The sequence below is a fragment of the Pezoporus flaviventris genome, unplaced genomic scaffold, assembly GCF_033815535.1.
Source record: "Pezoporus flaviventris isolate CSIRO_AGI_PZ_B2104156 unplaced genomic scaffold, CSIRO_AGI_Pfla_v1 ptg000001l, whole genome shotgun sequence".
NCBI classification, from domain to species: Eukaryota; Metazoa; Chordata; class Aves; order Psittaciformes; family Psittacidae; genus Pezoporus; species Pezoporus flaviventris.
In genome coordinates, this window is record NW_026892549.1 from 60,878,074 (window position 1) to 60,904,611 (window position 26,538).

Sequence of the window (26,538 nt, forward strand, 5' to 3'; positions counted from 1 at the left end):
CAACTGAATCAACTTGGAAAAGCCCTTTAAGCTCATCCAGTCCAACCCTTACCCCAGCACGGCCAAGGCCACCACTAACCCATGGCACTGAAGGCCTCCTCTACATGGTGTGTGAACACTTGCAGGGACGGTGACTCCAGCACTGCCCTGGTGATGTTCTGGTGTCTCAGGCTGCAGCATGTCTTTCAGCTTCATAACCTGCTGCTGGACCAGGTAACTTCTCTGAGCAGACTGTGTCCCCCTGTAAAGAATTGGATTTTGACTGAACATTGCTCACAACTGGAGAATATACCATTGTAATTAGTGATTAGCTGTGCCTTTCTGTTGTATATACATGGCCTGCTTCCTAGGCTAATCTGTCTGACCTTTCACACCTTTCTCTCCACAAGATAATTGCCTACTGTAATCAAGCCATCTCTTACTTCTTTGCTAAACTAAACAGACTGAGCTGTTGTAAACCTACTTTTCTCTATAAGGCACTTTCTACACAGTAAATAATCCCTGTGGCCTTTTCTAAATCCCTTCCAGCAGTCTGGTGTACCCTTTAACATGTGGCAAAAGATCTGTACATGGTCCTCCAGTGCTGTTTCTGCCAGTGCCAGAGAGGATTCTGCTTCTTTTCCCTTCCTTTCTGCCACTCTGCTTCCATAAACAGCCTTTTTTGTGTTTGCCATCTTTTTTTGTCTTTCAGAGATTCATTGCAGGAAATAAAGAATAAGTAAATCCCTTATTCCCGTTATGGTTTCTCAATGCTTTGTAGGATACAGTCCCTCAGAGCTGCTTTTGGTACATGTTTTTTAAACAAAAAGCTATGTGATACGAAGTCAAATGTCTCATGAGTTCAAATACCTTGGATCTAATTTGTCTGATAATGCCTACGTTCCTTAAAACCAGGCTCACTGGAACAAATTATTTTAGTCACAAAATAATTATAGTTATCAAATATATATATTTAAATCCCTGGCTCAGTTTTCCCATTATTTAAAACTTGTCATACCAACCAGTCTGAATTTTGCCCAGACCATCCAGCTCACCAGTCAAGAACTGACAAGAGTACTTGACACTTCTCTGTATTCAGATTGAAGGCCACTTCACCTTTGAAATGGAATAAGAGAAGCAGTTATGTCAGGGAAACCCCCTCTCTTGTTCTGCTGTCTGTGGTGTGGCTCAACAGCTTGTAATCCTTGCAGTGTTTTGGTGTCCATATCTTCTATATCCTGCCCTAAAGTGAGACAAGTAAGGCTAACAGAAATATGGCAATGCTGGTAAAAAGAGTGATGTGCTTTGCTGTTAGATACTGGGCATATTAGCAGTTAAAATGCATTGTTCTAAGTGCCTGGATAGCCACCGGGTACCAAAGCAGGGAATCCCCTCTCTGTCCCTTTGCCCTTCCCACCTGAGGAGTACACAGAATGGCCATATGTGTGGCTAAGAGATATGGGGGTGTGAAGTTCCCCTCACTTACTGTGTTCTTGGTTCCTGTGGTGATTCTGCCTTGTTTAAGGTTCATTGCGAATGAAAAAAGGGGAACAGTTTTTTTGGCAGGTTGAAAATTTACACTTACAAGGGCACCTTTTGGTTTTTGCAATGAGAAGAAATTTAGACATTTAAAGCCTAAGTTTTGTGCCAGGGATAGCTGAAGATTTATATCAAAAAGAGACAAATATGTATTTTATAAACGGATGTGACAGAGGGTCAGGTATTCTGTGCTTATGTGACTTGAAGTAGTCGAGAATGAATTCTTTTTTCATTGCAATAATGAAAATTAGACTTGTATGCATTAACTGGACCAGAAAAGAGCATATGAGGGAAGCAGAATGACTTTACTGCTCTTGCTGTTCTTAATTGTTAAAAACTTGCTGTTATTTTTTCTCTTAAATGTTTCACCTTTCCTTTGAGTGAAAGGCAGATATGGGATATCTGCTCTCCCTAGTTGAAAGAGATGGTGCCCTAGATGTTGAATGAATTTATGTTCCCAACACAGATGTCATGTCTTGAACACTCCCAGCTATTTCAGGCTGTTGCTCTTTCAGATATTTTAAGGGCTCAGGGTCTTACAGTGATGAAGACTATCAGTTTTAACAGTGATGGAACTTTGAGACACTGCTGCAGTTGAGCCACAGAGATTCTTTGCTTTGGCTAGTCAAACCTAGTAGATTAAACTGGCTTTTACTGCTAGTTGCTTGATGTGCATGGAAAAAGCCTGATCTATATCCTTTAGCACTACTTCTAACATGCAGCTGAAGAGAGAACTTCAGGAAATGGGGCTGGGGTATTTACTGGCGTTGTATATTGACCTTCTTTTGTCGCTTAAGCTAATGGGCCCAAGCAACAAAATCTCACCATAAATGGTGTATTTATTTGCTTGTTTCAGTATCAGGAATACATGTAAAATAGAGTTAAAACATGAGTGCCTTCAGTTCTTAAAATTATATCCAAAATGTATCTGCTGTTGTTTCTGTTGATTCCCTGTTTAAGTACAGTTCAGGAACATTTTGTCCCTCCATATATATCCAAGCATCTTAACAGCAGAGTGAAGCAAGACGGCATGATTCTTCTCTGTTTAATAATTTGCCCAGGCGCTCTTACCTGAAAAGCATACAGAAATAAACATTTTAGGGAGAAAATTTAGTCTTTGTAGATAAGCTCTGGGAAAAAGGAAAGAAAAATTCCCTCTCACAAACAAAAAGCAATTCCATCACCACATTGTTGTTACATGTTTTGTTCTATAGTTGCAATGGCCTTGGTGTTGATAACAGAGCAGGGATGGAGCAGGTAGCAAGTTTCTGTTTCTGTTGATTGAAGAACATTAATTCTTCTGAGAAATAGGGATGATGTTGGTATAAATCAAGTTGTCGGAGTTGAATTAAGAAGCAAGAACATGGCAAATTAGTGCTCTGCTTGCTTTGTCTGCCAGCCAGAAAAGTGGCATATCTATAGAAGCAGCTAAGGAAATGTACAGAATAGAGTAAAATTCATTTCCACATCTAAAGGTAAATTCATAAGCTGAAAATTCTGTGTTCAACATCTGAATGTCCTGAAATATCCTGTTTATTATGTCTATATACTTAGTGACAGAACTTAATTCTTCTATATCTTGTTCCCTGTTTTGTAGCAAGTATCTGTAGTAGAAAGCAGTTGAAGAGCACACTTCACCAGTAGCCTGCATGCTCATTCCTTTTTCTTTCCTGGGTCTAGCTGACTGTTAATTCAATAGAATGGAGCTGTATAAACCTCCAACACATGCAATTCTTTGGACATAAAAATCCACCTCCCAAAAGCTGTTGTGTTTTTTGTTAGAGAAGCCCTCTTGCTGAGAGATGGATGAGTAGATATGAGAGGCATCTGTGTAGCCTTAGGCTTGTTTGAATAGGGAAGTAAAGGTAAATACTGGGTGAGATTAATGCTGGTTTACCCCCAAGCTTTCTGCAACCTTTTTTGAGTGCACACACATGATTTTGGAACCAGGACCAGGTAAGGAGGTGACAAGGTAATTGTAGAAAGGTGCAGTGAAAGGGAAGTGAGGCTCACTTTGAGGTAAAGCATAAGAATGACCACACTCAGTCAGATCAGCTTTTTAACCAGCAGTAGGTAAAAGTTAATGCTTAAACAATGCTGTGAAAACAAGTACTGTAGCATGTTCTCCAAATGCACTCCCAGCCCTCAACCTTTCTGAAGCTCAGGAGTTCCCTGGGTCAGAACTTGCTTCACTGCACTCAGGAAAGTATGATTCATTTGTTTTCTGTTTGTCACTTGAAATTCTGTAAACTCAAAGCGTGCAGCACATCCTTGTTTGCAAGGAATGAAGTACTGCGTCGCTGAGTTCAGTAGCTTGCGGGGGCATGTCTGAGGGCTTTTGAAGTCTCTGTTTTAAACTCTTTTGGTTTGTGTCCTTTTCGAAATGGAAGAAAGCAGGAGAAAGTTTGAGCAGTGTTTCAACACTGAGCTATCTAGATCTCTAGATAATGCCCAGGACAAGAGAACGGAGTGTGAAGGACTCTGCACAGCATTGCCACAAGCTGTCAGCAGCAGGAGGGAGGGATATGACTGTGATCCCACAAATTACAGCTGGAGGGTTAAACGAGCCAAATCTATCAAAGAGTAATTCTGCATACAATCGCTATTGCCAATTGCTGTATTTAACACAGTGCAAGTGAGTAACCAATTCCTTTCACATCTGAAGAGATCTCACTTAGAGATTTAACATTTGGATTCAAGCAAATGTAAACAGATTAGATAATTCAATTAAAAATGTGGTCAAGTGTTTTCTATAGAATTAGGATTGGGAGAAAACCTAATCGTTTTTAGGAGGAGAGTCATAATACTGATGTAATAGTAACAGGGTAAAGAGTAGTAATAAAACAGATGGGAGAGAAATACCAGGGATCTTACTGAGTTGACAGAACATTGTAAAAATCTCATGGAATTTTGTAAAAGATTGTTTACAAAGCTATTGTTTCCACTGTTATTGACAAAAACTTAATTTCAAGGTAGCATTTTGTATGATTTATCAAAATGAATGTGAAACAATAGACCAACAGCATGAAGTACAGATGAAACAAGAGCTTCTTTTGTTGGAGGGTGTAATCAGAGCTCAAGTCTATGACACTTGAAAAGAGAAACTGTCAGTTCTGAACCACAAGATTAAAATCCCTGCCTGAACTTAAAAGATTAATACCTCTTTTTAGTTATATCTTTCCTGCAGTTGAACTGTCAAGCACAGACACCTTGAAAGCCTGTTTTTCAAGTGTCTTGAAAGAGCCATCCTCAGGTTCCTGCTTTTTTTTATGGAAAGAGACAGAAGTCTGCAACCTAGATACAGGAATGTAGTACAGTACAGCTTCTAGGTGACCCTGAGATTATGGCCCATACACATTGTACAAAGAAGCATCTTATATTGCATATAACATTCTTGACCAATTAAATTCTTGATTATTTAATTTCATCATCATTTTAAAGAGGTCACAATTAGGTTGAATTAAAAGCATAAACTTTTTGGAGAATGTGCTGATGGCAGGTTTGAAAACCAAAGTATGAGGCATACCTGAGATATTCAGGGACCGTAGCGACAGGACAAAGGGTGATCAGTTCACACTGAAACAGGGCAAGTTCAGGGTTAGATCTAAGGCAGAAGCTCTTCCCTGTGAGGGTGCTGAGGCCCTGGCACAGGGCTCCCAGAGAAGCTGTGGCTGCCCCGTCCCTGGCAGTGTTTAAGGCCAGGTTGGACACAGGGGCTTGGAGCAACCTGCTCTAGTGTGAGGTGTCCCTGCCTGTGGCAAGGGGTTGGAAACAGGTGATCTTAAGGTCCCTTCCAACCCTAAACCATTCTATGACTCTATGATTCTACAATGTAGGCCTACTTTTCCATCCCATTAAAGCTGTTTTGCAATTTGAAGTTTGTAACCTGCAAATATGCCTAAATACTAAAAACTAAAATATGTCTAAATAGTAAAATATGTCTAAACCCCACAGCTTAGAAAGGCAAAGTGCATTTCTGGACTGACTGTTGTCTTTCAGTATCCATCCATTTAGCAGGGGTCAGAGAGAACAGAGCCAGTCTCTTCTCAGGGGTATACAATAAAAGGACAATGGGATACAGTCAAAAGATGTTACGAGGGAAGTTCCAATTGTATGTGAACAATAGTTTCCTGATGAGGGTGGTTCAGCACTTAGACCAGATTGTTCAGCCGCTGTAGAACCTCTGGCCTTGAGGATTTTTACAATTCATCTGGAAAAGACCCTGATCAACTTCATCTAATTGTAAAACTTGCCTTGCTTTGAGCATGACATTGGTCTCAGTGATCTCCTGTGGTCATCCCTGCCTAAATTTTCTCTGTAACTATGCATGACAGAGGCTTCCACAAGATGCTGCTGCTTGTTTTATAAGGAGCAATGTAGTTCACATACCAGATCAAATGAAAATACTGAAACAGATCAGTACACTGCACTTTGGCAATGAAGAGAAACCAAAGGTTCGCAGGAGGATGGAAGAAATGCCTCTGGAGACAGGTTCAGGAATAGATGCTTCTACAGGATTGAGCTTTTTTGGATATCAGATATATAAATGTATGTCTGCAGACATGAGACTTGGTCTCTCTTCCAAATCAGTGGTAGTAGTCATAGGTCTAAATGTCCAGTCATTTTATGACTCTTTTTAAAGTGCTGTCCCAGATTGCTTCCTGTGGAAAAGAGTTGCATAGTTTAATAAGACACTTTGTTAAAAGTATTTCCTTTGATTGGTTTGAAACACTTCTCCTCTTTGTCCCCTTGCTTTTGAATTACTATGCAGGAAGACTGGAAGTTCACCATCTACCATTTTTCTGCTAATGATTATAGTGTTCAAGTCTGTCTAACTCCAATCTTTTCTAAATGAGAAAAAAAAAACCAAACCACCGAAACATCACTCTTTTAAGTGTTAATGTTTAGAAATGCTTTTCACATGTCAATAATCTCCTTCACCCTCTCAAACACTTCTAGTGCAGCATCACCTTTCATAAGGAATGATCAGTCTGGTACTTTCTATTCCAAATGAAGTTCTATCATTTAGTTACCTTAAAGGAGTTCTAATGTTTCTTGTATAGTTCTGCATCTCATTCCTTGCAGGTCCTAGTATTTTGTGATACTGCCCTCTTAGGCTGACAAAGTCTGGCTGGCACCCAAATTATGACATTTCATAGTTTCCGGTCCCAGTTGCCCATAGTAGGCCAAAAGGAGAGTCTGCTCCTTACTGAAAACTCATTTCTCCAACACACACACACTTTTTTTTCTGCTGGGTTAAATTTTGTCTGGATCAGGTCCTGAACCCAAATTGTTGTAGGGTCTTACTTGTATTTAGGCTTGTGCAACCAAGCTAGTGGTGGTGATTATGGGCACGATGACAGAGCCCTTTCTCCCACACTTGCATCCATTGAAAGAGTCTGTGAGACCAGTTACTCCTGGTAGCTGACATTCTTTTAACCACAGATGCACACTTGGCAGACGCCTTTACTGAGCTTACAACAGGGATCATGATTTGCCTACTTAGTAGTATGTACACTGCTCTTTGAGGGGATTTAATAACTTCATCTGAATGTTCTTTGGTCAGCATGTCACAAGCAAAAATTTCCCGTAGGAAGTGAACAGCAGTTAGGTTTCTCTGGAAGTCTTTGATACTTGTAAAGCCTGACCTGGATTTTCCAAGTAAGTTGACTGAAAAATACTTTCCATTTCCCTGGCCATCTGAAGTGTGTTTGATAACCACATTTAGGACTTCCTTTAGAATATCCTTGACTGAAAAGTGTATTCAAGTAAATCTTTATTCCCAGAAAGAATTTAAGGTTGCCTTGACATTCTTTTGAAACCAAAGGCCTGTACTGTAGAAATAAATGAGGTTTGTCAGAGATTGTACATGGTTCAGCCCTTACAAAGGAAGATGTGTTGCTGGACTGTACCTCTCCTACCGCAGCTCTACAGTGCTTTGCAACTGTATTCATTTTCTTCTCAGAATATTGCAAATGGCAGTAAGGATCAGCCATCCATAAATCATCAATATCATCCAAAGCCAATTAAAACATAGTTTTGCTCACTATGGAAAGCTATAAGAACTTTCAGTATGGGGGAAGGTCAGCATGTTCTGTTTTTAATGAATAAGCATTGAGTAAAGGAGAAGTTTTTACTTCTCGCTAGTATTAGTTATAGAAAACATCTGCTCTTCTGTTTGAAAGTTCTCATTCATACATCTCTTCTGGATTCCCTGTTCATACAATCATAGAATGGTTTGGGCTGGAAAGGACTTTAAGCTCATGAAGTTCCAATCCCTGCCACGGGCAGGGACACCTTCCACTAGAGCAGGTTGCTCCAAGCCCCTGTGTCCAACCTGGCCTTGAACACTGCCAGGGATGGGGCAGCCACAGCTTCTCTGGGCACCCTGTGCCAGCACCTCAGCACCCTCACAGGGAAGAGCTTCTGCCTTAGATCTAACCTGAACTTCCCCTGTTTCAGTTTGAACCCATCACCCCTTGTCCTGTCGCTACAGTCCCTGATGAAGAGTTCCTCTCCAGCATGTTGTGTTTTATGGCTGCAGCCATGAACTCCAGTATGCACTTCCCTATGTTACTGAGATAACACCTCTCCAGTATCTTCCACCTCAGTGGTGGCATTACCCAAGAGCCAGGCTGGTGGATCAGCATACCTCGTGCACAGGACAAACCCAGGCCTGTGAGCTGCACCAGGGTGCCCCCGGGTTCACTGCCCCTGGAGAAAGCCTGCCACCTGGAGCCAGACACTTTCCCTAAGGAACCTGGTGTGCAGATCTGTAAATGAATGTATGCTCCGAGTTACTTTCAGCAGCTTTGCCATACAAGTGATATATATTGGTTTGTCAGCAGCTTCCCAGAACTGTTTTGAAACAGCAAGTTAGTTAAGGACACATACTGTTCCTGTCATCTTGTATTATCATGCACTTGCTCAACAGCAGCAAACCTCTCCTCCCCCCCAAAAACCAAACTTTGTGTCAAAATCCATGACTCAAGAACATAAATCTACAAATTGCTGCTGTTTGTTTTCCTACTACCTTCTCATAAAGAAACTGCTTAGGAAGTAATTTTTCCATGATAATCTAGAGTCATCTGGGCTAGACACATGTCTTTGTAACATCAAATTTAGAGAAGCACAACTCCAGGGTGAACTGACATCTGTCCTCACAGCTATTTAATCCCCTGACCTAAATCTGGGTGTTTGTCACCACTGCCAGCACTACTGCTATTTGCTTCTAACATGAAAAGGGGAGCTAATGTCTCTATCTGCCTGCAGTTGTAAGGCTGTGACAGAGTAGGTTTTACTCTGTTAATTACTAAAATCTGTTAGGCTTAATTAGCATGATGCTCACACAAAGTAGCAGTGTGAGCCAGAAAATGGTGCATTAACGAAACACAATGCTTTGTAAATGTGGAAATAAATTCAGTGCACTTCACTGAGGCTTCAGTAAGTCTTTTCTGTAACCCTCTGCCACATGCAAGATGTGTGACTGTAGAGATGTGGCGGTTGCCCTGAAAAGGTTTTCCTCTTTATTTTGTGCATAAAATCCTAAAAATTGCCACAAAATTGCACTTGATCCTGAAGTGAGACCTCCCAGACTCCAAAGTGACAGTTGTTTCTGCATTACTCTGTTTTCATGCTGTATTCTTCTTTTTAAAGAGGCATTAAATAGTTCTGTGCTTGAGTATGTTAATGCTCTATTGGAATAGCTGTAGTACAGCACACAAGCTGGGTGCTAGCTTTGGTTCCAGAGAGGAAGGTTGTGCTAGATTTGAACAGTGTGTGAGGCACCTTAGGACTTTGGAGAGACCTGTTAGCATGAAAAGACAGGGGTTTAGCCCTATTACTATCAGTGATGTGCAGAAATCTTCAAAATAGTTATAAATATCAAAGACATTAAAAAATAGGCAGTGCAACTAGCAACTGAGAACTGAGGATCCTGAAAGCTACTTCATGTCTCAGTCTTTTCTAATATGCACTTTGATTGCAGCAATTGATTTCACTTGTCCAAGTTTTACCTTGCGGGCATAAAGTGAAGCTTAATTGGTGTAAATCACTTTGTAAGTACTAGGAGAAAGATGCTGGGGCAGGAGAGTGCTCTTCCTTGTATGGTGGTAGTTTGAGCACAGGGTAGATAAAACGTGTAGGAGTAAAATGCTGGGAAAGAACTGTCTAAAGTTTGATTGAGTTTCCTTTAATCTGTTTCTGGTTGGTTGAATGTTTTCCCTGGCTTTCTGTGGAGTCTGCATATCTTGGTTTAATTGAAGGTCAGCTTTACATTGATGCGAGAAAAGCCAACCTTGGGGTTTTTCCCGGATGAAATTGGGAAACCTCAGGCATCTCGTGCAAGTCACAGCTTCCCAGCAGTTTAGTCTCAGGCATGCTGTGAACAAAACTGTCACCTAGACAAGAACAACTAAAGGAAAAACATCCTTCTTTCAAAGATGTCTGTTGCCTATGGGCCAACAACTGTTATTTTGCTAAGGACTGGGAGATAATTGCAAGCCTTCACAGATCTTTTAGGGGTTGGAACTAGATGCTCTTAAGGACCTCTCCAACCCTAATCATTCTGATTCTATGATGTCCACATATACAATGGGGATCTGGTTTTTGTTTTGTTTTGACTACATAGTCATCTAGACTTCATTATTTAGCTTGCTTCAGCCAGAACTCCTGCCTGCACATTAAATCTCACTTTGGCTAAGCTGTCTGAGCCAAGGGCTCTCCAGGAGGAGTGACTCAGGCATGGGGATGGCTGGGTTCACGTGGAAGTCCTACCCCTCTAGGCTTTGTGGGCGCAGCTGCCTCCAGGAGCTTGAGCATAAACGCAAAGCACAGCTACAGCATGAGATCATAGGATCACAGATTGGTTTGTGTTGGAAGGGACCTTAAGATCATCCAGTTCCAACCCCCTGCCACAGGCACCAGAACTGCACGCAGGGCTGCAAGTGGGGTCTCACTAGAGCAGATGCTTAATTTGCTTCATTTTCATGTGTTTTGAAGAACAAATTGTTCAATGCAAAAACCCCAGTCAAACTCTGTAGGAGGATGTCTTTCTCCTCTATTCATGCAGAAATAAGGTGAATCCCACAATTTGGCATTCCTTATTTTTCATATGGTATCACTAAGCACCATTTCCTGTAGCTGTCTCTGCAAGCAGAGGTTAGTGCTGCATTCATGGGAACTGAGCCTATGCCCAGTTAACCCGCAGGAGGGGCTGCAGAGGTGTCCTTGAATGCTTTCTGCATCTCCGATTGTAGATTACAGGAAGTAAACTGGGTTTGCAATGACCAAGGTTAGCTGGAGCCAGATCGCACTTCTAATCCTGGAATTTAACAATCCTGTGATATTGTAACGCTTCTGTAAGTAGATGTGAATGTGAATGGAGGGAGGACAAGGGAAATAAATGTAAACTTGGAGGAAGGGCGCAGAAAGACATTTACACAGGAAAGTCAATTAAAACGGAGCATGAAAAACAAAAATAGAAGCAGAAAAGGAAGTAAAACAAGAAGTAAAGAAGACATTTTGGTTTTTTTTTTTATTTGATCCTATTTGTCATAAGGACTTGGTTCCACTGCAGCTGAGTCTGCGAGCTGGAGGTACTGAGAGGAGTGAGAAGCAGTGCAGAAAGTGGTTTGCTCGCTTCTTCACAGATACACGTTAAGTCCGTGATACAAAGCAAGTGGATAGTGACTAGGGAGAGAGAATGAGAAAGAAGGCAAAAGAAAGGCTTAGATCAATAAGGTGAGTGTCATTTAAGCCTGCCAAGGATCCTGCAATATGTCATGGAAAATGGTGAAGGTTTTGCTGAGATTTCCTTACCTTTGCTCGATTTTGACCTCATTTTTCTTACCCACACTCTTAGCACATACAGGGAATCATGGCTCCTGGAAACAGGCTGTCTGTGCCTTACTGGAATCTTGAATCTCATGCAGTCATGTGGTGGGAGAAGCAGCTTTAAGGAAACATGGTTGGGTTGCGGTGGCTCTGAGACTCACACTGCTGGACACTGGGAGCCTGGGTTTGCCCCCCGGCGCCCTGTGCAGCCCGTGAGGAGTGGAGCATGGAACTTGGTGCTTGGCAATTGTCGTTGAGACCTAAGTGGGACATGGGTATGTTCAAACCCCAGTTCTTCCTGCAGGGATGTCTCTGTCCATTTGTAGTGTGAGAGACAGCAACCTTTCATCAGAAAGACAGCAGGAGTCACAAGGACAAGAGGTGGTAGGGGTTCCTTCTTTTCACAAAGTGTGAGTTAAAGCGTCACCCAGGAAGTAAGGGCTTTGGGTGGAACTTCCTTTGCTAGAAAGGATTTACATATTTTTCCCTCCGAATTGCAGCACTCACTAGTTATCCAATTTGCTCTTCTCCTGCATGATAACCAGAGTGGCTGTGGTGTTTACAGGGAGCAAGCTTTTATTGCTTCTGTTTCAGGGTTATTAAATAATCATTGGATAAAACACATCCCTGAATCCTGTCTAACTGCTTGGGCTTGACTCTTGATTGAGTAGCAAAGCATTTGAATTGTGCTTATTTGACAGAGAACATGTATAAATAATAAACAGGATACAGGAATCTGGCTTGCAGTCAAAGGACATAAATCTTGTGGTCCTGGAGGTCACCATCTCCTGGAACGGAAGCAAACAGATCTAGCTGAAAGCACAGTTCCAAAACTATTTATGCTGACTGACCAAAATCTGTGAAAAGCAAGTTAGTTCAACATCACATTGACCTTTACTCTCTGACTCTGGTTATCATTGATCCAGTTACCTTAATTCCCTTCTGCAAGTGCAAAGGGTTAATATAGAAGCCATTTCTGTGGAGTATATGGCTTTTTGTACTACCTTAACCCATTCTAAACATTCTGCTTAATTCTTACTAATCAAATCTGTCTTAGCTGTGCAGATTTTACACCTGATTAAAAAAAGCCAGCAAAGAAAACTGAAATACGGGCTCATCTTCAGAGGAGCTGAGTACCCATCAGCGGTGTCACCTTCCGTGGGAGCATGAGTGCCCATTTCTGGAAGTAAGGCTCTGTAGCAGCATGGAAGTGTTCTTTACCTGGGAGCAGGCCCTGTTCTATTGACAGACAGAAACTTGTGAGTGATTTTAAAAGTGGTTCTAAAAAATTTATTTTTGAAAAACTTTTACATTTTTTCTTTTAAAATTTTGCTCCCATGCAGTTTGAAAATGGTGCTGCAGTTGGAATTCCGGAGGTGAAGGAAATCCCATGGGAATGTTTTCATCCGTCAGCTGCATATATTCTTAGGTTCTTTTCACCGCCCTCCAGACAAAGCAGCAGCTTAGACTGATTTTGGGTTTCTTTTTTATGAATTTGGTCCTTTTTTAGCACTTAGAGAAAGACAAAATAAGAACCCAAGTTATTTTCAAAGGCTTTTGAGACCAGAGACTTGTACATTTTTGAGTGGAAAGTGAAAAAAAAACCCAACCCAAACCAAAACCCCCCGCAATCAACCCACCCAAACCCCACATTAATGGTACTATTAAGAATGTTTCAGCTGAAAAGTCAACTGTGTATAGTAAAATCACTCATAAAGCTGAGGAGCTGCAGGTAGAACAGTTGCAGAGCTCTGATGTGGGGAGTAATAAAAAGATGAAAGGCTTGGACAGCTAGAAGGCCCAAGATTTGCTGGGTTTTATGGGATGTAATGGTGAGCTCCTACAGTTCAGTTTAGCTTGCAGAGTCTTCCTTTACAGTTCTACATCTGATAATTCAGTTATGAAAATGAACTCTCCCACATAGAAGAGAATGCTTGCAATCTTGTTCTGATAAGAGATTCCTACAGCCCCACCAAGTCACTTCAACATCAGGGGCCATGTGCTTCTCCTCATTCCCAAGGACGAGCCCACTGAAGCTATCTCAGGTTTGTCAGCACGTGCTGGTGTTCCCTGCTCAGTTGGAGCCAGTGCCTTCTAGTACTGCTTCAGAGCAACTGCTTTGACTGGCTTGGATATTCTGTGGATTTCATTGCTACAAATTCAGAAGCTTTCTCTACACTCACATATTAAAATGTACTGATAGAGCCCCTAGCTTTTAACCTATCCTTGATAAAAGAGACAGGGAAAACCTACGGAAGAGAGGACAAACTTAGCTGAAAGGCAGAATAATTGGTGATTTTGCATAACTGGGAGTGAGCATAATTTACTTGCTGTTGAGTACTCATAGCAATGTATAATACAAAATCAGAGTAGTCTGTGGCTAAGTTTGGGGGGATGACGGTAGAATAAAAGTGATGGAAATGCTGTTCACTCTCCCCTCCTTTCTTTGCCAAATGCTGTAATGTGATCATCTTTTTCACTTATGGATATAGCCCAAATTCCATCTTCAGTTATTTAAGTGTAAATTCCTTTAGTCATGGTTTCTTCGTGTTATAAGCAAAGGTTTGCTGTTAGAACAGCAAAGTCTTGACCACTGTTTCTAAAATACACTGGAATATGTATTAATCTGCGCAGCCTTTTTACATAAGATCCCATTTTGATGACAAGGGAATGCTTGGATGCTTTATTAGTCACTTTTCTATGTTTGTAATGGGGTGTAATACCAGTATAGGAAAGTCCACAATTAAAATAAGCCTGAATTTGTTTGGGCTGAGAAAACATCCACTCTACTGGCACATTCCTGGGTGACCAGAGTTGCATAAACTTTGAGGCAGCTGGAGTTGTATAAATTAGAACAGTTCAGTGCTTGTAAAATTCTCTGTTTATACAAAAGTCTCCGTGTGGAAAAATCATTAAGCCCTTTCACAAGTTGCCTTTTTACACAGAAATCAGTTATCTGGTAATGGAAGTCTTCATTCCGAGGAAGACCTATCTGGTAATGGAAGTCTTCATTCTAAACAGAGACAAATGTATTTGGAAAGAGGGAAAAAGAAATAATTCCAAATGTTTTCTGAGTGAGTTTGATTTGTTCTATTAATGGACCTGTGAAGACGTCCATGGTATGGCAGAAAATTGGTCTGACATTTCCTCCTGAAAACACATGTACATGAAGGCAAAGATGTGTATTAAGATGCAATAGATGCATTGTAACAGTCCTCATTTGAAAGTGGGGTTTTCAAAGCAGAGTTCCTTGTTCTAGCACATATATCATTGATGGATTCCAAATGCTTTGGATTTGGAAAGCATTGGGCAGAAAGCATTGGGCAGACAGCCTTGGGCAGAAAGCCTCCTGGGCAGCTGGGTGATACAAAATCACACAGCTTGTAGTGTGAGCTTCTCCATGTGTGTACTCTAGAAGAGCTTTCAGCTTTTAAGTGGACTTAATCAGTAAATTTTCCTAAGCCTTGAACTTTGGTCTTCAATGCACTAGTAAATCTGAGATTAAAGGTAAAATTCTGCCTAAAATGACACAGGGCTGTGTGCCCACTCCATTTACCTCAGGCTTTGCAGACTTCTCTGCAGTCAAACCTTAAGGGAACACCTTCCAGTTGACCTGTCTTGCTTGATTTTTAGATACTGGTATTGCTTCCTAGTCTCTCCAGTCACGAACTGATCAAATCTCTGTATTTGCATTCACTTCTTTTTAATTCAGGAAGATGTAGCACTAATTCCGAAACAAAACCTCTCTTGTTTCCATTGTAAAGAATTTAACTTGGCATTTTTCCGCCTATAGTGCTTTATTTAATATATGGCTCGTTGTAAAAGAGACAGTTACAAATAACCTGTACTTTAGGGAACTCTTCCTCACAATGTTCAATGATCATCATTTCCAGATAGGGCACTGAGGATCATGCTGAGGTGGGAAGGGAGTGCAGGATGGCTCAGGTCCAAGCTCCTGCTCAGTGCAGGGTCGGCCAGGAGCTCAGCTGAAGTTGGTCAGGGCTTTGTCCACCCTGAGCATCCCTTGTTTCAGTTTCCCCTCACTGCCTCTCACCCTCCTGGCGTGTACCATCATGAAGGGCCTGGCTCTGTCTCCTCCAAAACATCCTTGCAGATGCTTATCACATCCATCCCAAGAGGAAACGGCCTTAAGCTGCACCAGGGCAGGTTTGGTTGGAGCTGCGGAACAATTCCTTCCCCAGAGGGTGCCCAGGCATTGGAAGAGGCTGCCCAGGGCAGGGCTGGAGTCACCGTCCCTGCAAGTGTTCACACACCGTGGAGACAAGGCCTCAGTGACATGGGTTAGTGGTGGCCTTGGCAGTGCTGGGGAACGGTTGGACTGGATGAGCTTAAAGGGCTTTTCCAACCTGGTTGGTTCTGTAAGCATGACCAGCAGGTCGAAGGAGGGGATCCTGCCCCTCTACTCTGGTCTCGTGAGACCCCACTTCCAGCACTGTGTGCAGTGCTGGTGTACCCAACATAAGAAGGACATGGAGCTGTTGGAGCAAGTCCAAAGGAAGCCACAAGGATGATCAGAGGCTGGAGCACCTCCTGTATGGAGACAGGCTGAGAACATTGGGGCTGTTCAGCCTGGAGAAGAGAAGCTGCGTGGAGACCTCAGAGCAGCTTCCAGTGTCTGAAGGGGGCTACAAGGATGCTGGAGAGGGACTCTTCATCAGGGACTGTAGCGATAGGACAAGGGGTGATGGACTCAAACTGAAATAGGGGAAGTTCAGGTTAGATCTAAGGCAGAAGCTCTTCCCTGTGAGGGTGCTGAGGCGCTGGCACAGGGTGCCCAGAGAAGCTGTGGCTGCCCCATCCCTGGCAGTGTTCAAGGCCAGGTTGGACACAGGGGCTTGGAGCAACCTGCTCTAGTGTGAGGTGTCCCTGCCCATGGCAGGGAGTTGGAACTGGATGATCTTAAGGTCCTTTCCAACCCAAACCAGTCTGGGAGTCTGGGATCCTATGATCCTCTCCCCAGGCTGAGCAGAGCCCCTTCCCTCAGTCTGTCCTCACATGGATCCTGCTTCAGATCACCTTGACCAATGGTGTCTTTCTTGTGTGGAGAGGCCCCCAAAAAGGTGCAGTATTTCAGCATGGTCTAGAGAACTGTAAATGTTTTACTAGTAATTAAGTGACCAGAATGAGACGCATAGGCTCAGAAGAGGAACAGTTACCAGCTGACACAGATTTAAGGGCATGAAAAGTAAAATGTTCAAAGAAACTCTTTCTGAGAGTAACAGAGTTCTGTCAGAATCTTTTGTAACTGGCTGCAGATAATGCACTTATGCATAGAATCATAGAATGGTTAGGGTTGGAAAAGACCTTAAGATCATCTAGTTATGTGTCTTGAGACTTCAGTCCCCACAAATCTCAGTGGAGTGCTTTTCTCTGACCATCACATTCATCCAAACACAACTGGCTCATGGAAGCACACTAGAGACGGACAGTTTGAGAGGATTAATCCCATTTCCTTGGCATATAGAACTTGTGAGTCATTGCCACTACTTGTTTGAGCAGTGTTAAATGTAAGCATCTTAGTTGTATCTATACACCCACACTGGAGTTTTTATATAAGATTCAAATGTGCCTGATTAACATAAGAAAACCCAGTGCATATTTGTGGAGCAGGTACAAGCAGTGTCTCATCTCTTCCTGAACAAAAGTTTAATACATTCCCACAAAGTGACTTAATCCAACTTTTTTGCTACAAATTATATGATTGTAAAGGGATATAAATGAAAGATTAAAAGTTTTAAGGAATGCAGTGTAATTATTAGTTCATATTCCAAAAGGGTAGGAAGTTTACAAACAGAAAAGCTGCATCACTCCCCACCAACAACCAATTTGCACACACTGCATTCCTTTTAAGAATTAATTGTGCTGTAAAACTAAAGGTGAAGTACATACAGCAGGTATGATGCAGGAGTGTGATGTGACGGGACCTGCAGCTCCTGTTTTGACTTGGAGATTTAAGTCAAAGTGAATTGAAAGTAAATGTAAAGGCAAAGGATTTCAATGTTACAGGGCAGAATCCTGTTGAAAAGGGGGAATAGCAGCTTGGCAGGATATGAACGATGCTAGGAGTCCTCAACCCATGCTGTGAATTTTATTACCTCAATTACAATTTATTCAAGTATGTATGGAACAAAGAGAAATTAATTACTTTTTATAGAAAAAGAACAGGAATTATGATAAGTGCTTCCTGGTAAGAGACACCATGAGGTGACAGGATGTGAACTGGACCTGGGTAATAAAACTTGTGTGTGCACACACATATGCTTGTATAGCAGGGACTATATGTATGCTTTTGCATGGCTGTTTGGAAGGTCTCACCTTTTTCCATGGGGATCTTTTGCTCAGCTGAGATTTGGTTGGATTTGCTTGTTCTCATTTGCCTTAGAAACAAAATCTGCGCATTTTTAAGTTCTTTCCCAAAGGGATTTTTCAGGAAGTGTTGGTTAGAGGCAGGATTCCTGATGTGAGAGAGTTCTCCAAGGTTTTGCTAGCTCTTCTTTTTTTTCTTTTCTTGCTGCAACTGTTCCCAGACAGGGAAAGATTGGACTTGATGATCTTAAAGGTCTTTTCAAACCCAGCTGACTCTCTGATGCTGTGATTTGTGGGATGTAGTTCTGTAGCCCTGCAGACAATGTCTCAGGTGTGCAAAGTGGCACAGCTTTCAGAAGCAAAGAAAACGCCAGCCAGCCTTTGAGGCCAGATACAAGATGAAGCTCAAGCTGATCCTACCTTTCATACTTAATGCAGTATGTGCACAAAGTCTGCCTAAATTGAAAAGTTTTGATTTAGCTGAGCTAAATCAAAATCATAACCTTTATTAACCTAACATAATTATAACCTTTATTCGTAAGGTTTTCTTAACAGGACAGGAGCAAGTGATGCCAATTTATGTAGTCTTTAAACCATCTAAGTATACTTACAGCCCACAATGACTCCGTTAGGCAAGAAAGTGGGTCATTCTTGTTTGATTGCTGAAGTGAAGCAGTGGTTACAGGGCAAGAAGTGTGTGTGGCAGCAGAGTGGTTTCCACATACCAGCAATCTGAGACAGGTAGAAGTGATTATCTCACTTTTTCCTGTCATGTTTTCTTCTGAAGAGCTGGTGGATTGTACCCAGTTAGTGATGCTTTGAGCAGGAGGTGGAATGAAGTTACATCCCACCACCCCTTCAGCAGGGATCCCTCCATCAGAAGCTAAATTTGTCAAGTATATGAGTGTTTTAATTGTGGAAACTGGTAAAGACCCAATCAGGTGTGGTGAAAAAGAGCTTGTTTTCCTAAGCACAGAAACCAGCCTTTTGGGAGCGCTCTTTGAAGTTCTTTAAAAAAATACATTCAGGGTTCTTCCAGAAGGAAACGCTGACCATCATTAGCAGCACAGGCTGCTAATTCCGAGAGGTGCTCTTGAACTGCAGTCAAACGTGGCGTTTACATCCATCACCGAGTGTCTGCTGCACCCTTCAGACCATTCCTGGTATGATCACGCATTGGAACAGGCTGCCCAGGACAGAGCTGCAGTCACCGGCCCTGCCAAGTGTTCACACACCGTGGAGACGAGGCCTCAGTGCCACGGGTTAGTGGTGGCCTTGGCAGTGCTGGGAACGGTTGGGCTGGATGATCTTAAAGGGCTTTCTATAATTCTATTACATAAAAAGAACTACTAGTCAGAAATTAACAGCATTCCATTCTTTTGCACCAGCTTTCAGGTGGGAAGAGGGGAAGAACCCTAAATATAGTTCAGCAGATAGTTGGTGAAAGTTTCTGTATAGCAGCAAATGATGTTTTTGTGTTAGAAATGCTCAGTAACACAATGATCTTAATAAGTAAGACAAATGCTACTTCAAGTTACTTCTTTAGCTGTCAGGTTCAATAGCCAGAACTGAGGAAGAAAGATCTTAGAGCAAAGGCTGTGGAAAACCTGGGAATTAATTCAAGCTTCCAGAGTGCAGAGTTTTGGTTAAGTGAATCCAGTGCTGTGATTCAGTTCTTCACATACAAAACAAACAAGCTTTTGTACCAAAATCAAGGCCAGATTGGCCCAAGGTCTTCCTTAATCTACAGATGAGGGACAACACAACTGGATTTTACACACCTGAACACCTGTATATGCAATGTTCAGTGTACATACATGTACGTGTGTGTTCAACAGCTCCCTAATCTCAGCTGGAGTTAAGTACACTCCTTAAAAAGGACAAACAACAACATCTTGGTGAAAACACAGACCTGGTTAGTACACTGACAAGGACAGCTGTAGGGAGAAAATCCAGCCATATAAAGTTACTATTTTGTGTTTGGGATGTAATGTGGGACATGGGTTTAGCTGGTCTGAGGCAGCTTTTTGAAATAGATGAAAAGAGAAGATTTAAAAGGTTATTTCATGCATCTTCTATTATGCATGTTCTTTCTGTAGGGAGAGAAATTAAGCTTCTGAAAAGTGACTCTGTATCCATCTCCCAGTGACACAACCTGCTGAGACAGCAGCAAATAACACGAAGCTTTCATTCAGTGCTACTGCTTTATTATTTCCTCGCACACAAGGTAAGCAAAATGATTAAGGAAGAACAGCGAAACAGATCTGATGGTGCACTTCATTCCATGTGCCTCTTAACAGCAAGGCTCAGAAAGAAGAAAACTTACTCTGATTTTTTTAAGGGGAAAGAACATGTCAGTATTTTTCCAAAACTGTTACATAGTTATTTTCTTTGGGTGAATCTGAATTCTCAAAGCCCTCCCTGCAGCTCTCACATACACGCAGTGCATTGTCAGTGCTGACCTCCCTGTGCTCATTGCACTGCTACTAGCAGAAAAGAAACAAAACCAAGTCAAGTTTCCATTTTTCACACCAGCGTCTCAGCACTCCAAGGAAAAACCCCCCATCAGCCTTGAGGTTAAATCGCTCAGATGTGACAGAAGGCTCCTCCTGTTCACATGCATCCATACATCCATTGCCGTGTAGCGTAATACATCGCTGAGGTATGTTGAGTTTGGCTGTTGTCAGCTTGCTGCCTTTTTTATGTCATTATTTTTAATCCCTATAAGTTTGGGTTTATCATTCCCATTCCTTGGCACTCGATGATGTAGGTATCTTTATTGGGATCATCCTCTTCCGATTTTGTCACAGTAAATTTGGCCTAGAAAAGGATTAGAAATAGACCACTAGTGAAGTTATAACAGACATAAGTTTAAATATTCAGTATCTGATGCCAAATAAATGTATTGCCACGTGTTTATATCTATTACAGCTTTGACTGATTTCATTAAAAACCACTTCAATAAAGGTGGTGAAAATTATCCAACCATGCTAAATGCATTTAACTATAAAGTAGATTCACTTTCTACAGGTAAACCCCCATATAAACATTGTAGGAATTATTTTATCATCCTTGTCCCATATCATGGAAGGGATGGGGAGGGTGTAGCCTTTTATGTCAATGAGCAGCTGGAGTGTATGGAATTCTTCCTGACAATGGATGATGGACCGAGAGCTTGTGGGTCAGGATTAAAGGGAGGGCAGCAGCAGGGTATGTCACTGAGCAGCCTGATGCTCACAGGCCCTTGTCCTCACTGGGAGACTTCAACCACCCTGACATCTGTTGGAAGGACAGTACGGCCCGGCACAAGCAATCCAGGAGGTTCCTCCATTGTGTGGAAGACAACTTCCTTCTGCAAGTAATAGAGGAGCCGACAAGGAGAGGTGCCATGCTTGACCTCGTGCTCACCAACAGGGGAGGGCTTGTTGGAAACGTGACGTTCCAGGGCAGCCTTGGATGCAGCAATCATGAGATGCTCGAATTTGAGATCCTCAGGACAGTGAGAAGAGCCTGCAGCAAGCTCACTGCCCTGGACTTCAAAAGAGCAGACTTTGGCCTCTTCAGGAACCTGCTTCGGAAGGTTCCATGGGATATAGCACTAGAGGGCAGGGGGGCCCAAGACTCTTGGTTGATATTCAAGGATCACCTGCTACAAGCTCTGGAACAGTGTCCTAACAAGAAGGAAATGGGATAGGAAGGCCAGGAGGCCTCCATGGATGGGTAGGGAACTGCTGACCAAACTCAAGGAAAAAAAGACAGGAAGGTGGAAGAGAGGACAGCTGGTGTGAGAGGAGTACATTGTCCAGAAAGCTAGGGATCAGGTCAGGAAGATAGAATTAAATCTGGCCAGAGATGTCAGAGAATGTCAGGGAAGGGCTTCTATAAGCATATTGCCAACAAAAGAGAGACTAGGGATGTTTCCTTCTGGAGTGGGCCCACAAGAGACTTGGCTACCCTGGACTTGGAGAAAAGACCATTCTTGTTCAACATCGTTGTCAGCGACATGGACAGTGGGATTGAGGTGCTCTCAGGAAGCCTGTGATGGCACCGAGCTGTGTGGTGCTGTCAACACACTGGAGGGAAGGGATGGGATCCAGAGGGACCTGGACACACTGGAGAGGTGGCCAATGCCAACCTCATGAAGTTCAACCAAGCCAAGTGCAAGGGCCTACACCCAGATCAGGGCAATCCCAGACACAGCTACAGGTTGGCCAAAGAGATTTAGAGCAGCCTGAGGAGAAGCACTTGGGGATGTTGGTGGATGAGAAAATGAACATGAGCCGGCTTCAGTGTGCACTCGCAGCCCAGAAAGCCAAGTGTCTGCATCAACAGGAGCGTGAGCAGCAGTCGAGGGAGGGAATCCTGCCCCTCTACTCTGCTCTTGTGAGACCCCACTTGCAGCACTGTGCAGTGCTGGTGTCCCCAACATACAAAGGACGTGGAGCTGTTGGAGCAAGTCCAGAGGAGGCCATGAGGATGATCAAGGGCTGGAGCAGCTCCTGTATGAAGACAGGTTGAGAATATTGGGGCTGTTCAGCCTGGAGAAGAGAAGCTGCATGGAGACTTCAGAGCAGCTTCCAGTGTCTGAAGGGGGCTACAAGGATGCTGGAGAGGGACTCTTCATCAGGGACTGTAGCGATAGGACAAGGGGTAATGGGTTCAAACTGAAACAGGGCAAGTTCAGGCTGGATCTAAGGCAGAAGTTCTGCCTTAGAAGTGAGGGTGCTGAGGTGCTGGCACAGGGTGCCCAGAGAAGCTGTGGCTGCCCCATCCCTGGCAGTGTTCAAGGCCAGGTTGGACACAGGGGCTTGGAGCAACCTGCTCTAGTGTGAGGTGTCCCTGCCTGTGGCAGGGGATTGGAACTGGATGAGCTTAAGCTCCTTTCCAACCCAAACCATTGATTCTATGATTCTGTAATCAAGTTCAGCTCACAATGCCTGCTGAACTGCATTGCCTTGTTACTTGATGATACCCGATAGGTAAAACTTCCCCAACTTTTGGACTCACCTTTGTCAGCTGCTCTGCAAAGTGTATAGCCGTCTGAGTATGAAGTGTAATTGGTCCACTTTTCACTCTGGACACCCCCTTTGCTAGTGCCATAAAAATGATCAGCTGAAAGGGAGGGAAGGGTAATTATTAAGTAACTCTTCAGATCATAGGAACATACTGATTTAAAAAAAAAAGTCTATAGATGTAGAAATGTGGTCTGCCAAGTTTCAGGGAAGTTCATCTTGATGCTGAGTGTCAGAGTGATTTAAGGCTCAAGAAGCTTGGAAGTAGTAACTGTAATGCTTATTACAGAAGGCCTGCTAATTTTCCACAGTGGAGTTTGCCACTGAACTCTCATCACTACATTCAACTTTGCTCTCCCCTACCTTCCTGCACCCAGACTGGAGCTTACCTTTGTGGAGAGAAAAGCTCAGGAAAAGGTTTTCGAATTCTAACACTTTCTGGTCACACATTCACCAGCCAGCTATTTAAAAAATACTTGATTTACAAGCAGCACCATGACAAGTACTCGGTAAAGCGTGAGTTATAAACCCTGAGCAGCTCCCATATGTATTGATTTTAGTTGTAGCATGTTTCTACCAATTGTACTGAGCATACTTCAGGAAAAGCAGGATGGGGCCAAGACCTAAATGCTTCGTATCATACTACACAACAGTAACTTGCAGCCAGGTATTTACAGCTGAGAGGTAATGTCAGCCAACCTACAGCAGCCCAAGATTCTCATCAGGCTGTGCTGTTGAAAATAAGAAAGTGCAGGGTCTTAATTCCCAAATGAAGTTAGGTGAGCAAGACAAACAGGAACACCCCCTAGATATTCTGTTCTCTAACAGCTGCACTTAATATCATTCTTCATGTGTAACCAGGAGCTATTTTTATCCCCCTACAAGGAATGCCAAATAAAAGCAAATTCCTACCTCTTTCTTCCATACCTAGTAAGAGTTACAGGAAAGGAAAATTCAAGGGTGTTGGTGCAAAGCCAGGAGCATCTGTGGTTCCTAAGAAGTGTATGTTATTTGCTAATCCCAGTGATGTTGTGACCACACCTGGAAACCTCCTAAAACTTCTAATTATCAAACAATGATAATTAGAGATAGAGTTCACATTTCTATTACAGAGAGAATCCACATTTCATTCTTTCTCTGTTCAGATTTATATTCTTTACAAGTAATACAGACATGTTCTTGCTACTGCAACTTCATGTAAACACACAGAGGAGCCTTACTTGATCTTGCAGAGAATCATCCACAGTTCCACCATGTTTAAGATTCCTAAGCAGCATCTCGGCTGCTTCAATGCCAACCTTGTCAGAATTCTTTCCTAACAGGCAAATCCAGGAGATTAGGATGGTGCCAATCGTTATTTGCCATTTTAAAAATACAGAAGGAGAAAAAAAAAGCAAGAATTTATCAACTTTTTAAACCTTATTTCTATGCTTTTGCCTCAAGTATCTGCTTAAAAAAACCTCCCATCTGAAGATGACATATAGTTCATACTTCTTAAGCACTGGAAAGAAAGTAGCCCCACTCAGAGAAACATTTTATTCAAACTACTTTTTTAAAGTCCAGAAACATTTTCTACTCAGTGATCCTTAACAGTCTATTCTCATAAAAGGTAAGTTGAATAATTTTATTGTCCTGTTACTGTGTAGAAGCAGCTTAGTAGAAAGTGTAAGATTCTATTTACTATAAATGATTAAAATCCACTCATTTCCACTGTCCTTTATTACTAAACAACATCCATTTAAAAATGCAACACTCAAAGCATCAGCTATTTGAATAGCTTATACTTGGGATTCCTATTTTTTAATGAAGTTAAATCACAAAGAGGTATACTTCATGGAATTCTTACCTCTCTTGCCAAGTGATGACCCAGCTAACAAACAACCCGTTGAAGTCTCTGCAACAACACTAAGCAGAAACCCCAGAATCAATATTAAGAACAAAATCACTTGCATTACACTTTATCAGCTATGCAATCACAAGCTAGCTAATCAACCAGTAAGATTACACATATCAATAGGGAGTTTGGGCTCATCTTACATGATTCCACTTCCAGTCCCAAAGGCTTGATCATCAGGTTCTCGAACAGGCTGAATGTTAATATAAAGATCTCTGATTTCTTTTCTGATGCATCTCACTGCTGCTGCTGACATCTCTTTCGCCAGCTAATAAAAGGTAAAAACAGTCATTAAATTACGTAACTAATGTTTTTTCTTTCAGTTACGTTACAGTGAATTACGACAGTGAACCACTGAAAGAAGGGGCTACTTTATTAACAAGAAGAACAAACGACTGTTATAAACCCCTACAAGCAAGCACTGAATATCATTTCTTCTGAGAATTTTCCCACAAAATTAAGGTAACATGAAATGCTGGAAAAAAATACAATTATAATGATGTATGTAGAGGCTTCGGTACCAATAGAAATTCATCTTTTCTCCAGTCATAGTGGGAAAGACCTGATTTTAGTCTTGATTATCCCAAGACATAGACTAGAAAAAAAACCAAATGAACAAATGAAGTAACCCACCCCACAACTATTATGTACAGTATATAGTCTATAAAATATAATATATAAAATAATAGTTTTAAATCACAGGCAGGTGGGGGCTTATCTCATACTTGTGATCATAGCCAATATTCATAGGTTTGGAGATTTTAAGACCAAAACTAGCAGTTCACAGCTCTTCAAAAAGTAACTTAGCTTCTCCTCTTCCTTCCTCTACTAATTGCTAGGCTGTGTTTGAGAAGGAGCCTTAAGGAGATACTGCCACTTATTCTCTGTGAACACAGGCAGGACAGGAAAAACAGAAAGAAGGGGGTATAAAGGAGAAAATTCCTATTTTATCTTTGGCTAAACCTGCCTTTGACTTGTTCTGTCTAATACCCTTAGCAATGGTTAAAAAATTTGATGCAGTCTGATCTCTGCCTATTACATTGCATCATAAATCCCATAAATCTCTGAACAAGAGCCATGATTTCAGATTTAAAATAATCCACCTTAATATGAATGACATGTAAATAAGATATGAGATACCTGTCAATATATGCTAAAGACTTTTGAACAGTCATGTGAAAGATCAAGGATACCATCCTCATTTCCTGTTCTAGCTGATACCATATTGCTATGAAAGATATGCATTTCAGAAATGTCCAACAGCTTGACTAATTGAAACCATTTAATAAGGCTACTTAGTTTGTATGTGAAAGACTGCAAAATACAAAAATAACAGAGGTACTTTAAGTAGATTGCATGCAATTTTATATAGATATATGAAGTTGGATACTATCAGAGCTATTCTGAGCACTTACTTTTATAGGGAGTGCTCCAGCAACAAATGCTCTTCCGTATATCTTTGTCACTGTGCCACGTTCTGTTAAGTTTATTGGGCTCAACTCTTTGACTGGTGACATCTGGATTACAACTTCACCACCTCCCTGAGGATAGTAGCCCCTATTTGGAAAGGGTAATCAGATATAATTAAAGAGATCTTTATCATATGGAAACCAAGAAAAAAGAAGGCTCTTCATGTATTTCATCATACATTTTTATAGTAGCCTGGGGAACATAAAGAAGTACTACAGAGCCCTGGGAGAGGTGGTTAGGGGCTCTGGAGCTCAGACTGTCTTTTCGTCAATTCTCCAGAATACAGGGGAGGACCTAAAAAAAGCTAGGAGGATTGGCCAGGTTAATAACTGGTTAAAAGGGTGGTGCCATAGTCAGGGGTTTGGGTGTCTTGAACACGGGACCCAAGTTTGTAGGCCACGTCTAGTGGGGGCTGGCAGAGCTGGTCTGATAAAGAAGGGAAAGAGCAGTTTTGGTAGGAGGCTTGCCAGACTGGTCAAGGAG

The 26,538-nt window shown here is 42.0% G+C and overlaps 1 protein-coding gene and 1 long non-coding RNA gene across 3 annotated transcripts in view; one reads left to right on the forward strand and one right to left on the reverse strand.

Annotated features, from left to right (window-relative positions):
- Positions 1 to 19,901, forward strand: LOC133273081 (uncharacterized). 2 transcript variants are annotated; one of them, XR_009744645.1, is made up of 4 exons: positions 1 to 303; positions 692 to 786; positions 3,199 to 3,328; positions 19,783 to 19,901. It is a non-coding gene; the product is annotated as an uncharacterized LOC133273081 (long non-coding RNA). The 2 variants fall into 2 exon arrangements; XR_009744644.1 differs by having other exon boundaries at positions 1 to 786.
- RTCA (RNA 3'-terminal phosphate cyclase) overlaps positions 19,865 to 26,538 on the reverse strand; it is a 14,095-nt gene continuing 7,421 nt past the window's right edge. Inside the window, exons 6-11 of the mRNA XM_061460970.1 lie at positions 26,001 to 26,142; positions 24,729 to 24,853; positions 24,538 to 24,596; positions 23,912 to 24,006; positions 22,687 to 22,791; positions 19,865 to 20,499 (exon numbers count right to left, since the gene is read on the reverse strand). Of these exons, the coding sequence (XP_061316954.1) occupies positions 20,401 to 20,499; positions 22,687 to 22,791; positions 23,912 to 24,006; positions 24,538 to 24,596; positions 24,729 to 24,853; positions 26,001 to 26,142 (625 nt within the window). The 3' untranslated portion in view covers positions 19,865 to 20,400. The remainder of the gene's footprint in view (positions 20,500 to 22,686; positions 22,792 to 23,911; positions 24,007 to 24,537; positions 24,597 to 24,728; positions 24,854 to 26,000; positions 26,143 to 26,538) is intronic.